The sequence below is a fragment of the Anomaloglossus baeobatrachus genome (assembly GCF_048569485.1).
Source record: "Anomaloglossus baeobatrachus isolate aAnoBae1 chromosome 5 unlocalized genomic scaffold, aAnoBae1.hap1 SUPER_5_unloc_4, whole genome shotgun sequence".
Taxonomy (NCBI): domain Eukaryota; kingdom Metazoa; phylum Chordata; class Amphibia; order Anura; family Aromobatidae; genus Anomaloglossus; species Anomaloglossus baeobatrachus.
This window is the reverse complement of record NW_027441808.1, coordinates 912904-926632: the sequence shown is the minus strand read 5'-3', so window position 1 is coordinate 926632 and position 13729 is coordinate 912904. Positions and strand designations below refer to the sequence as shown.

At 46.2% G+C, this 13729-nt stretch overlaps 1 protein-coding gene across 1 annotated transcript in view; it reads right to left on the bottom strand.

The window, feature by feature from the left end:
• Window positions 1-10009, bottom strand: part of LOC142259226 (uncharacterized) — a 101506-nt gene extending 91497 nt beyond the window's left edge. The window contains exon 1 of the mRNA XM_075331716.1: window positions 8388-10009. Coding sequence (XP_075187831.1) covers window positions 8388-9675 — 1288 coding nt within the window. The 5' untranslated portion in view covers window positions 9676-10009. The remainder of the gene's footprint in view (window positions 1-8387) is intronic.
• Window positions 10010-13729: the final 3720 nt, after the last annotated feature.

The following is a 13729-nucleotide window of genomic DNA, read 5'->3' as shown; positions in this document are numbered from 1 at the left end:
CTGAAGGGGTTAATCATGGCTGTACGACCGTTTCTTCTGGCTGATAGGCTGAAAGGAAAGCCCCACCTGTAAAGAATCTGTTTCTCTCGTAAGGTGTCCAGAAGGGGTTTGAGCAGCTTTCTCTTTTGAAGAGTGACCCATGACAGGTCTGGCAAGAGTTGGAGAGGGTGGCCTTCATACTCTATTTTGTGCAGTTTCCTTGCTTGCAGCATAATCTCCTCTTTGAGTTTGTAATCCGTGACACAACAAATAATGTCTCTGGGTGCTTGGAATGACTCCTTTGGTCTGATTGCTCTATGCGCCCTGTCAAAGCTTATCTTGTGTGATGAGCGAGCTTTTAGGTTGCTGTTGAATATGGTCTGGAGGGTCATAAACAGATTTTCTTCTTTATTCTGTTCTGGGAGACCTCTGACCCTGATGTTATGGCGGCACCCCCTGTTATCTAGATCTTCCAAGTGTCTCTGGTATTCACAGAGAGTATCATGCTGCGTTGCTACAGTAGATTGAAGACAGGCAACATATTTTCTTGTTTCATGATCATCCTCTAACGTTTCTACTCTCTGGGCTATGGACTGGATGTCCTGTCGGACAATGTCAATTTCTGTTCTACAGACTTCCTTTATTTCTTTTATTAGTGACTGCAGATCCTCTTTTGTAGATAGTTGAGCCATATATAGTCTCCAGTCCCTCATCGATATACCTTGGGAATCTTCTTCTGGGAGGGAGGGGTATCTGACAGGGAGGATAGCAGTGGCTGTGCATATCTTGTCATGGATGGGGTTGCAGACAGATGCAGGTCCTCTGTAAACCCCTGGGACTGTGATAACTTATCAGTTGTTCCCTGTGCTTTCAGGTGCTGAGGAAGTAGAGAGTCAGTTTCTGACATTATCTGCTGTGCACTCATGTTCCCTGATGGGACTTATAGGCCTTTTCCCTCTCTGTCTGCATTCCCTTTCTTCTGCCTTATCTTCTGTCCCTCCTCCCCTCCACTACCCAATGCCTTGGGTCTCCCTAGATGAGTGTTGGGGCCTTTACAAATTGGGTCTCCCTCCTGCTGCAGCATCTTGGTGCCATTTTCAGTGGCTTCCCTCTGCACTGCAGCCATTTTACCTTCCTTCTTCCTCTTCACTCTGGTGTGGAGGTAAGCATCCAGGGGTTCCGGTGTCAGCGCTAATGATGAGGAAGGCACCGCTGGAATCACTGTCTTTTGTGGAGGCCTCCTGACCATCTCCTGCACTCCAGCGACAGGTATAGTTTGAGCAGTGAGTGCTTATATAGCTGTAGCTGCGGGGAGCTCTTTCACAAGCTTCTTACTCTATGCACTTCTGGTCCCGCCCCCCTTTATTCTCTATTTTTTATTTTTATTTCTTTATTCATTTTTCTATTTTTTTCATATTTTTTTTCATTATCATTTTTTCATATACATATACACTGTGTGCAGAATTATTAGGCAAATCAGTTTTTTGATCACATGATACTTTTTATACATGTTGTCCTACTCCAGGCTGGATAGGCTTGAGGGCCAACTACCAATTAAGTAAATCAGGTGATGTGCATCTCTGTAATGAGGAGGGGTGTGGTGTAATGACATCAACACTTTATATAAGGTGTGCTTAATTATTAGGCAACTTCCTTTCCTTTGGCAAAATGGGTCAGAAGAGAGATTGACGGTCTCTGAAAACTCCAAAATTGTGAGATGTCTTGTCTCTGAAGCGTGATCACCGAACAATCAAGCGCTTCGTGGCAAATAGCCAACAGGGTTGCAAGAAGCGTATTGGGCAAAAAAGCCGCAAAATAACTGCCGATGAATTGAGGAAAATCAAACATGAAGCTGCAAAGATGCCATTTGCCACCAGTTTGGCCATATTTCAGAGCTGCAACGTTACTGGAGTATCAAAAAGCACAAGGTGTCCCATACTCAGGGACATGGCCAAGGTAAGGAAGGCTGAAAAACGGTCCCCTTTCAACAAGAAACATAAGATAAAACGTTAAGACTGGGCCAAGAAATATCTTAAGACTGATTTTTCAAAGGTTTTATGGACTGATGAAATGAGAATGACTCTTGATGGGCCAGATGGATGGGCCAGAGGCTGGATTAGTAAAGGGCTGGTATCATCAAAGATGAACTTGTGGGACCTTTCCGGGTTGAGGATGGAGTGAAGCTCAACTCCCAGACCTACTGCCAGTTTCTGGAAGACAAATTCTTCAAGCAGTGGTACAGGAAGAAATCAGTATCGTTTAAGAAAAACATAATTTTCATGCAGGACAATGCTCCATCACATGCATCTGACTACTCCACAGTGTGGCTGGCCAGTAAAGGTCTAAAAGATGAAAATATAATGACATGGCCCCCTTGTTCACCTGATCTGAACCCCATAGAGAACCTCTGGTCCCACATAAAATGTGAGATCTACAGGAAAGGAAAACAGTACACCTCTTGGAACAGTGTCTGGGAAGCTGTGGTGGCTGCAATCGTTAAGTCACCACTGGAGTCCGCTCCATCGACTTCAGCGCCGATCGCCAGGCGACGCCGTGTTCCTGCCGTGGATGGTGCTGGTGATGGGAGAGGAGTCGATGCCGGCGGCGCAGGCTCCGTTCTTCCACTGGTCTGGGTTTCCTGGGGATCTGCAGTGCCACTGGCTGACTGTAGGTGGCGGGTGTCTCCCAGCTGAGGTACCATCATTCAGCTACAGCCTATGGGAAGACACCACACCCTTTTTAATTCCCCTTCTGTCTGCTGACCTCTGCCAGAGATAGTTCTGAGAATTCTGGCTCCTGTTTCGTCCTGTGATTTTGTGTGCTGATTACCGCTTGTTTCCTGACTACCCTCCTCCCTGCTGTTTTTATACCTCGCTGCCCGATCCGGTTTTGACCTCTGCTTGTTTCTGATTACGTCTTTGCATGCCGATTTTATCCCTTTTCCGCAATTCCTGGCTTGACCCTGCCTGACGACTACTCTCTCAGACTGCAGCCTTCCACAGGTAGTGAGCTCCAGGGCCCTGTGTAATTCCAAATCCCTGTATAGGGGTTAAAGGGTTTCAGGGTTCTGGGGGTCCTGCTTGGCGAGCGGTTTCCCTCTAGCCTGTCCATTACAGCCCGTCTGAGTCTGTGGATCTAGGCAGGCGTTACATTAATGTTGATCGTAAACAGATCAAGCAACTTACAGAATCTATGGATGGTAGACTGTTGAGTCTCATCATAAAGAAAGGTGGCTATATTGGTCACTAATTTTTTGGGGTTTTGTTTTTGCATGTCAGAAATGTTTATTTCTAAATTTTGTGCAGTTATATTGGATTATCTTGTGAAAATAAACAAGTGAGATGGGAATATATTTGGTTTTTATTAAGTTGCCTAATAGTTCTGCACAGTAATAGTTACCTGCACAAACAGATATCCTTCTAAGATAGCCAAATCTAAAAATATTAAGCTTTGATATTTATGAGTCTTTTGGGTTGATTGAGAACATAGTTATTGATCAATAATAAAAAAAAATCATCTAAAATACAACTTGCCTAATAATTCTGCACGCGGTGTACATATATATATTTTTCATTTTTTATTTTTCTATTTATTTTTGTATAATCCATATTTGGGCAGTGAAGATGAATGCAAGTTTCTATCCAGCTGTCACAATTGACTTAACATTTTCAGCTGATTTGTTTCGCCCTCCCCTCATTGTAGGATATGGGCGTTTCTTGTTATTCTGAGTTTCATTTGGGATTTTGCCTTTGGGTATTTAAAACGTGTCTGATGTACGCATATTCACCTATGATTAAGGACTTGTTTTTACTTATTGTCCGAAACGTGTAAGGTGCCCTTATGCATGTACTCTCATTTTTAGATCCTTTGTAATTTTAGATATCTAATAAACTTTTGATATTTTAATATATCCGATTTTTTGGTGCTGGGTCCACTCTTCACCTCGCCTCATTCATGAAATGATGATGCAGGCCTCTTCATGAATCTGGAGCGTGCCTCCTTGTGCCATACTAGAAATATTACTCCCATCAGGGACTGGAGTGAGATTTCTGGCATAGGGAACGCCGCAGCTCGTAATGAATTAAAGGAGTGGTCCCAGTCAAGCTCTGCCAATTTTGGAGTGAAAAATTTGCCACTGAGCTTGACCCAAATTTGTGACTTTGTGACACTTTTCAAAGCTTTTGTGCTACTCTTTTGGCATAAAAGCTTTGATGATTTGGGACCAGAGTGTCTAAACAACATCCACATATCTAGGATACATAATCGGATTAAATTCTCCCCTCACTATTTTTGTGTGCAACGTCTACAGCTCTGCCTCAGCTCCAGAGGTTCTGCGACAAAATCATCACATCTAAACAATAGAGAAAGCTAGGCATGAAGAATATATATTTTACAAACATTTATTAACAAAACAACAAGCTTTGAAAAGCAATTACATACAATGTGATATACACTGGAACCTTGCTTAACGAGTAACCCAGTTAACAAGAATTTCGCTTAACAAGCAAAGCTTTCTGTAAACTTGTAACTCGGTTTACCAGAAAGCTTTGTTCTACGAGCAAAATACTCACCGCACACACTTCCAGTTCCGTACATCTGTAAGGGGTAGTCGGACCCCCGAACCGGGAAAGAGAATCCCCCCCTGAAGACGCCACAGGAGTATGGTGGCACATTGTACCATGTTATGTGTTATGTACGGTTCTTCCTCCCCTAGGTGCCAGTGTAGTGAGTGGTTCCCCTGGTAACAGTGACAGGGAAGGAAGGGGCAGGGCAGCCTAGGAGGGAAGAGAAGGGGGGTTGGGCTCTGAATGCAGGGCAGTGTGCTGTGAGATGTAACATGGGAGAGAGCTGAGGAGAAGTGCCGGGGCAGAGTGCAGGAGTGGGTGCTGTGGCAGTGGAGCGAAGAAGTTGGAGCTAATCCGGAGCCGGTAGTGAGTACTGGAGCCGTCCCCTAGTTCAATACAAATCCCTGGGAAAGGGCTGGACTAAAATCGGGATAGGAGTACCACTGCTAGGGGGATAACAATTGGCCCCTGCAGGCAAAGGAAAGTGCCCGTAGAGAAAAAGGAAACAGTTTTCGTAGAAAAGGACTTGTAACTTGTAACGTACTAAAGTAAGCCTGCTGCAAACAGAAAGATGGAAGCTTTGTTTAATAAAACGGTGTTTGGTTTATCTGCTGCCTGCAATTGTCTCTTTCCTGAAAGTGAAGAAGGAGCTGGAGAGCACAGAAAGAACGCTGTCATGAATGGGCCCCATGCATCCACACTCTGCCCCAACAACACACCTGTTTTGCAAGTAACGGCCGGGCCGGGGTTCAGCCTGCGGCCCACAAGGCGAGGGGACTCGACTACACCCCCTGAGGCGCCCCCTGCCCCCGTTACACATCCACCGCACTCTAACCCACTCTTGCAGTCCACACAAGCACACACAAGCACGCACAAACACACACAAGCACGCACAAAACACACACAAACACGCACGCACGCACACATACAGTATTATGCTCACCTTACCTTCCATTGCATCGCCGGCCTCATGGTTCTTGTAGTTCGCCGGTGCATCGCGACGAGGGAGAAATCCTCGCGGCGAACTACACGACCCAGGAGGCTGGCGATGGAACGGAAGGAAAAGTGAGCATAATATGTGTACCTTCCATTCCATCGCCGGCCCCTGGGTCTTGTAGTTCGCCGCTCCAGGCTGTGTATCGGCAAGCATAGCGACGAAGCAGGAACTTCCTCTGTCACCGCTACTCAAAGGCAGTGCGCTGACCAATCAGAGGCAAGCGGCTCCTGCCTTTGATGTCAGCGCTCTGGCAGCGGAAGTTCCTCCCTTGTCGTGATGGTTACCCGATACACAGCCCCTACTAGCGAACAGCAAGTCCCAGGAGGCCGGCGATGGAACGGAAGGTAAAGTGAGCATAATATGTGCGTGTGTTTGTGTATGTTTGTGCATGTGTGGAATGACACAATAGGGGACCAGGATGGGACATTTAACAAGTTGTGGAACGAATTGTCTGCATTGCAATGATTTCCTATGGGAAATCTTGCTTTGCTGAACGAGTAACTTGGTTACCAAGCACACTCCCAGAACAGATTGTTCTCGTTAACCAAGGTTCCACTGTACTTAAGAGTTCCTATCTCCAATCTGCGGTTGCTCTTTTTAGTAAATAAAGCAGTGGGCAATATGACATTAGTGAATTATTTAAATATAATCCAGTATCAAACCTTTCACAAATGTTCATAAAGGCTCTTGAAATACCCAATTTACTAGCAGAGTGGAGCCTGAATTTCCATTTTGTGGGATCTCAGTGTGCAGAGCGGGATCCCACAAATCTCTGCAGCTGCTCTAAGCACGAGACACTGCTCTCAACTAATCCAGCGTGGTCACATACTTTATTAAGGTTTTACTGAACTTCTTAAGAAGGATGCCGCAGAGCTGGGGTCGTAGAGCTCACTCTTCAACTGTGAGACTGATCACTGAGGGTTGTGGGATCACACAACATGAAAGTTTCTTTTGGGGACATTAGGGACACTTCCAAAAGTTTTGGTACTGGATGATATTTAGAAAATTCACTAATCTGCGGCTCTTCACTGTTTTAGTAAATAAAAAAGGTAGCCACAGATTTATGATAAGCACTATTTAAGGGGAAATTCATCAAACTCATTGCGCTACAAACTATTGTGTAAGTCACACATTTTGTGTAACACACACTTTAATTGTTCAAACATCTAGTGAGTTTTGAAATTTTTTTTTGTCTGAAATGTTAGAGAAGTTTAGTGAAGAGGGTGGTGCCTGAAACGGTCAGACAGATTCACAATGATTTGTGCCCATTTATGATATACGATTTTGATAGTAACAGTAAAAAATTACAATACAATTTGTTAACCAATTACCATTTTTCAGTCTTCAAGACACACTCTTCCCCCACTAAAAAAAATAATTGTGTAGGAAAGGGGGGTGCGTCTTACAGTCCTGATGCTCTTGACTGTGGCTGGAGGTGCGACGGTGGAGGAGTGGGTCACAGGAGGCAGAATCTGAGGATAACAGTGTGCCGCTAATAACGAAAGTGAATATTCACTGCTCTCCACACCCATAATCCTGTCTACCTCTACGCACTGAAGCCGGCATCGAGAGATGAGCTGGATTATGAGAATGGGGAGCAGTGAATATTCATTCTCCAATTGCGGTACACATGATCACCCAGCAACCAGCTAACTGCTGCAGCTTGGTGATCACGTGTGTTTGCTATTAGAGAATGAATATTCACTGCTCCACACGCCCCTAATCCCAGGTGTGGGGAGCAGTGAATATTCTGGCAGCCGACGTCCGCGTGTAACTGTAGGTGCATGGCAGTTACGTCATGCGATGTGCCGCTTACACACTGAAGTCACTTGCTGGCATTAAAGACAACACCGCACACCATGGGAACAGAGGGATGGTGAGTATAATCAGGTTTTTTTATGTCTGCAGCGTGATGAGAAACATATATACTAGAATGATGGCAGGGACAGACATATCATTGGTGCAAGCCCAAGAGGTAAGGGGGGCTCATTTCCACCTCTAAATTAGGCATAATTGTGCATTATGATGAGCTATTGGACTTCAAAAGGGCCCAATTACTGTTCTTGCACAGGGACCCTCTTCTGTCTGTGTCCACAAGTGGATGAAGGACATATATATAACAGGATCGAATCATATATACCAGGATGAGGGACATAAACTCCAGAATGCGCTCAGGGTAAGATCATATATACCAGGATAGGCCCATGAGGAGGGCCATATATACAAGGATGGGGTCATATATATCAGGATGAGGGCCATAGAAACCAAGATGAGAGCCATATATACCAGGATGGGGATCATGTATACCATTATGGGACAAAGATGGGGAACATATATACCAGGATGAGGGACATATACACCAGGAAGAGAGAAACATAACTGGAAGGGGCCCAAAATGGGGGACATTAGTACAGAATCGGGGGGGATATTACCCCTATACCCATGTCAGTAGCAGGTTCCCGCTCACAACAGTGCGTCATGACTACATATTTTGTTTCAATTTTTTTTCCTATCTTCCGCCTCTAAAACATAGGTGCGTCTTATGGTCATAATAATACAGTAAGTTTAAAAAGAAAATAGTGTTTTCCCTGACCAATTCTTACTTGAGCAATTGATTTTAGGATAAAACCCTTTGACTCAAGGTATAACATGAATCCTTCTCCCATGTGACTCATCTGACAACAGGACCTGATTAATGATAAAAACATTTGCCAAATTCTGAATGTAAGAATGTCTCCTCTACTGTGTGGGTTTTCTCATGGTCGACAAGAATTGATTTACCAATTAAACATTTCAAATGTTCCCAACATGAAAAAAGGTTCCTTCCCTGTGTGGCTTCTTCAGATGTTTAACGAGATCTGATTTCTTAAAATAACATTTCCCACACTCTGAACATAAAAATGGCTTCTCCCCTGTGTGAGATCTTTGATGACTAACAAGATCTGATTTCCAAATAAAACATTTCCCACATTCTGAACATAAAAATGGCTTCTCCCCTGTGTGAGATCTTTGATGACTAACAAGATCTGATTTCCGAATAAAACATTTCCCACATTCTGAACATGAAAATGGCTTCTCCCCTGTATGAGATCTTTGATGACTAACAAGATCTGATTTCCGCATAAAACATTTTCCACACTCTGAACATGAAAATGGTTTCTCCCCTGTGTGAGATCTTTGATGCCTAACAAGTTCTGATTTCCGAGTAAAACATTTCCCACATTCCAGGCATGAAAATGGCTTGTCCCCTGTATGAGATATTTGATGCGAAACAAGAGCAATTTTCTGAATAAAACATTTCCCACATTCCAAGCATGAAAATGGCTTCTCCCCTGTATGAGATCTTTGATGCCTAAGAAGAGCTGTTTTCTCAATAAAACATTTCCCACACTCTGAACATGAAAATGGCTTCTCCCCTGTGTGAGATCTTTGATGCCTAACAAGTTCTGATTTCCGAGTAAAACATTTCCCACATTCCAAGCATGAAAATGGCTTGTCCCCTGTATGAGATCTTTGATGCGAAACAAGAGCAGTTTTCTGAATAAAACATTTCCCACATTCCAAGCATGAAAATGGCTTCTCCCCTGTATGAGATCTTTGATGCCTTATAAGAGCTGTTTTCTGAATAAAACATTTACCACATTCTGAACATGAAAATGGCTTCTCCCCTGTGTGACATCTTTGATGCTGAACAAGAATTGATTTCCGAATAAAACATTTCCCACACTCTGAACATGAAAATGGCTTCTCCCCTGTGTGACATCTTTGATGCACAACAAGTTCTGATTTCCAATTAAAACATTTCCCACACTCTGAACATGAAAATGGCTTTTCTCCTGTGTGAATTTTCTGATGTCTAACAAAGTTTGATTTCTGAATAAAACATTTACCACACTTTGAACATGAAAATGGCTTCTCTCCTGTGGAAGCCGTTTCATGTTCCACATCCCTTCTGTAACTTTTATTTTGCTTACAATTCTGTTGGACTTGCTCGTCATATGTATCACGTGTGATACTTTCATCATGTGTTTTAAATTCTGAAGATATTAGATTTCCATCTGAACTCCCAATACAGTCATCTGCTAAAAATAAACACAATGTTATTATTTTTTTAATGATATCTTGAAAGTACATTTATTTTTTTAAACCATATCAGAAATTAAATTAGGAAAAAATGTATTGCGAATCTGTTGTCCAATTTCGACATCTAAAGGCCGCTTTACACACAACGATATTGCTAGCGATCTCGTTAGCGATGTGATACTCCCAGATCATTGCTACGATTAGCTGAGATCGCTCATAGGTCGTTTTGTAGCGGTCACACGTACCCATCTCACAAACGACGCAACATCGTTCAGCAATATATTGTTTGACCAAGGCGGTCGTGTGGACACCGTCACACAGCATTCCTCCCAACGATTCCGGCAACGACAGAGGCGTATAATTGTCCATAGCATACACCCTGGCGTGTAATTGGCAGGAGTATGATGGAAACACAGATTAAAACAGACAGGAACCACAGATTAAGACAGACGAGACAAATTGCAAGCTCACAGAAATAAACAGTGAGAGACTAAGGAGAAAAGCAAGAGCAGGAAGGCAGCAACAAAAAGACAACAAGGGTTAACATGTTGCGGGCGGCGGGGCGCTGCGCTCGCTAACGCTCGGGTCCGGCACTGCAGCTGCTGCTCGGTGGCTCGAGCGGTGGGCCGGATCCGGGGACTCGAGCGGCGCTCCTCGCCCGTGAGTGAAAAGGGGTAGTTTTTTTTGGGGGTTTAGTCCGTGACGCCACCCACGGGTTGTGGTGAAGATGGGCACCACCGCTGCTGGTGATGGGAATCCCGGGAGCGATGGTAGGGAGCAGCTGGGATGTTGTTTTCCCCCTCCGTGGGTAGGGGTTGGTGGTGTGACGGGGAGGCAGGGTTGGTGAGGTGCAGGGTCGCAGGGACAGCGCAGCGCGGTGCCGGATGGCACTGGTGTACTCACTCAGCAACAGATGCACAAAGTCTCTGGTAAACCAAACGGCTGGATGGACGGGTCCCGCAGCCGGCTGCAGTGTTTCTCTCCCCGGACAGGTGATGGTGGCTGTCTTTCCCTGCACCTTTGTGTTATTTTTTACTCCAATGGCTTCCCAACGGTAGTCCGCTCCCCGGCATATAGGTGCCGTAGGAGCCCGTTTTGTCCGCAGGCGCTGGCCCTTGGATCTCTAGCCTGTGGCGGTGGCTGTATATCCTCACGGTGTGAGCGGTTGCCTTCAATCGGGACTTGGTTGTTAGGGAACCCCGGGGGTTCCTGTCACATTCGGATTTGACTATTGACGGCGGCTCCAAGCCTGGTCGGGGTCCGATGGCCCTGCCTGTGTGTGCTGGTTTCACTTCGCTCCCCGGTTCGGTACCGGCGGGCCACCGCCCGACCCCGGTCCTACGGTTCCGCGTCGATTCACCACTCCTGCAGACGGCCACCACCATCTGCCAACCTTGCTGTCTGTGTCTGGGCTCCAACCCAGACACCAGCATTCACTCCTCTCACTTTCAACTCCAAACTCTATCTGACCACTGTTCCTGCCTCCAGGACTGTGAACTCCTCAGTGGGTGGGGCCAACCGCCTGGCTCCACCCCACCTGGTGTGGACATCAGCCCCTGGAGGGAGGCAACAAGGATTTTGTGTCTGACTAGTGTTACTGTCTGGGGGTGGGGGGTGTGTGTGTGTCTTACCTGTGACGACCTGACTAGTCCAGGGCGCCACAAACACCACAACAGTTCAGAGTAATAATGCACAACAACCATCCGTAAGTCTGGATCACAACACCTCACCAGACCAGAATAGATAACCTATAGATTGCATTAATGGAATAGCCAAGCCAGCTTATACAGGAGGGGAGAGAATGATACTGGCTTCCCGCAGCATTTGATCAAATACACTAACTAGGAACCCAGCAGAGGTTAACTCTTGCTAGCCTGCCTAAATCTGTGGTTTGATGCCTGTGTCTCCCTGCACTGCTCACAGACATCAGAGAAGTTAGCAGGTAGAGTGTAGTTTCCACAGATCCTGACACCGCCTTGACAGTGGAATAACCTGCAAACATCTGTGACATTGATCCACAACATAAACAATTTTAAAGAGATTTTTTTCCAAGACGAAAATAAAATAGTTAAAGACAGATGGTGGAAATTTAACGGGGATGTCCAGGACTGTAATGTTGATGACCTATTCTTAGGCTTTGTAACCAAAGCAGGTAGCAGGGTCTTGCTGTCTGTGCAGATAAACATTTGGGCTCCAATTCATCAAGACCGGCTATGTACACTGAAAAATGACATTAGGGACTGGAGAGAGATTTCTGGCATAGGGAACGCCGCAATTGTTACGAATTAGAGAAGCGGTGGCATCACACCCTTGTTCTGGCCATTTTGACAAAGCTGGTTAAAAGTGGCATGAACAGACACACACACACACACACCACACACACACACACACACACACACCAGAGCTCTTCTGCTCAAAACTCCTGCAATTGAGACATTTGGTCACATGACGTGGTGTCAAAAACATCCTTAAACAGTCCTATAATTGGCATATAAACACTGGGGCCACTAGGAGAATGGGAGCCCTCTGAAATTGCACAGTTTACTCTCCCTTTCCCCTAATGCCAGTCCTGCATGCCAGCCTGTGTCCTGTTCAGTTCATTTAGACTTCTGCAATTAAAAGACCTTTGGTTACATCATGTCACATTACTTTGAAGTCATTGTGACGCCCTGACCAAATCAGGTTGTCACAGAGGACTGCATCCATCTTCCAGGTGCAGGACTCCCTCCTCCTTGGCCTTCCAACACAAAACCCCACACACAGGTATCCAACACCAGCCATCAAACCCTAGTCACCCCCCAGGACAATAGGGACACACCAGTGGGCAGGGCCAGGCAGATGGTGATGCCTACCTAGGGGTTCTGAGGTGTCAGGGGAGGGAAACACACAGAACAGTGCTAGACAGTTGAAGTGAGAGGACGGTGAAGGGGTTGGAGCCTCGGACTACTGGACTACTTAACCTGACTAGGTTAGGTGGCAGACGGCAGAGCAGGGACACATGCGATGCAGATCCGGTCGAGGGAGACCTTAAATAGACCGGGGCAGGGTTGTAGCCCGCCGGTACGGACAGCAGAAATCCGGTCCAGAGGCCGTGCTCAGTCGGGGTACCTGGACCCTGGAGTGAGGACAGCTTCAAGCACCTTTCTAATTAACCAGCAGGGGACAAGATTCCAAGTCTTGTCCCACCGTCAGCCCAGATAGAGCGAGACGGAAGCCCAACGAGGGGGATAGGGCTTCTGCAAGTGCCTGTTACGATCCCACGGGTCAGTTCTCGCAGGCCACAGCTCCCACAGAAAAGACACAGGGAGTGGACTTCCCAGTTTCATGCGGACTAGTCAACACACAAGACACAAACCAAAAGTACAGGAGGAAGGGCCCCTGTTTTGTGAACCGGTGTGCGGGACCCGAGCACACCCCTCCGGAGGCTACCGGCAGTTGGTTTACTATCTGGACTCTGTGTGACTTTATTCAAACAGTGAGTACACTGGTATCATCCGGTCCAACCCCGCAGACTGTGCCCCATCACTCCATCCCACCAACATCTGGGCCCCGGGACAACAACTCCCCTACCCGTGGAGGGGATACCATCCTGCTGCCCCGCTCCTTCAGCCCCGGGCACGCCCATACCAAGGTAGCGGCGGTGTCACCAACAATCACCACAACACATGGGTGGCGTCACTGACAAACCTCCCCTGTTCACTTGCGGACGACGGACGGCTGCGCGCGCCCGGGTCCGGCTGCCACTAGACCCACATCAACCGCCCGGATCCGAGCATCTCGAGCAGCCCCCCTCCTGCTGAAGGTTAACATCATCAAAGGTCCTTAAGTAATCAACCATAGAATACAACTGATGGGGTCCCTAAGAGACTGGACTGGGGTTCCTAAAAATAGCGCAGTTTGACTTCTCTTGACGCTGGTCCTGACTGTAACTAGGGCTTATTTTCAGGGAAACAGGGTATTCATGAACCCTCTGCTGGTCTTTGAGTTGCCACCATAACAACATAGAGAAGACACTAGAAACAAACAGCAGAAGAAGCAGAAGCAGAAGCAAAGAAAATCCAGCGGAAAAATAAACAGAGCAGAAAGTCTAAAAATGTAAACAAAA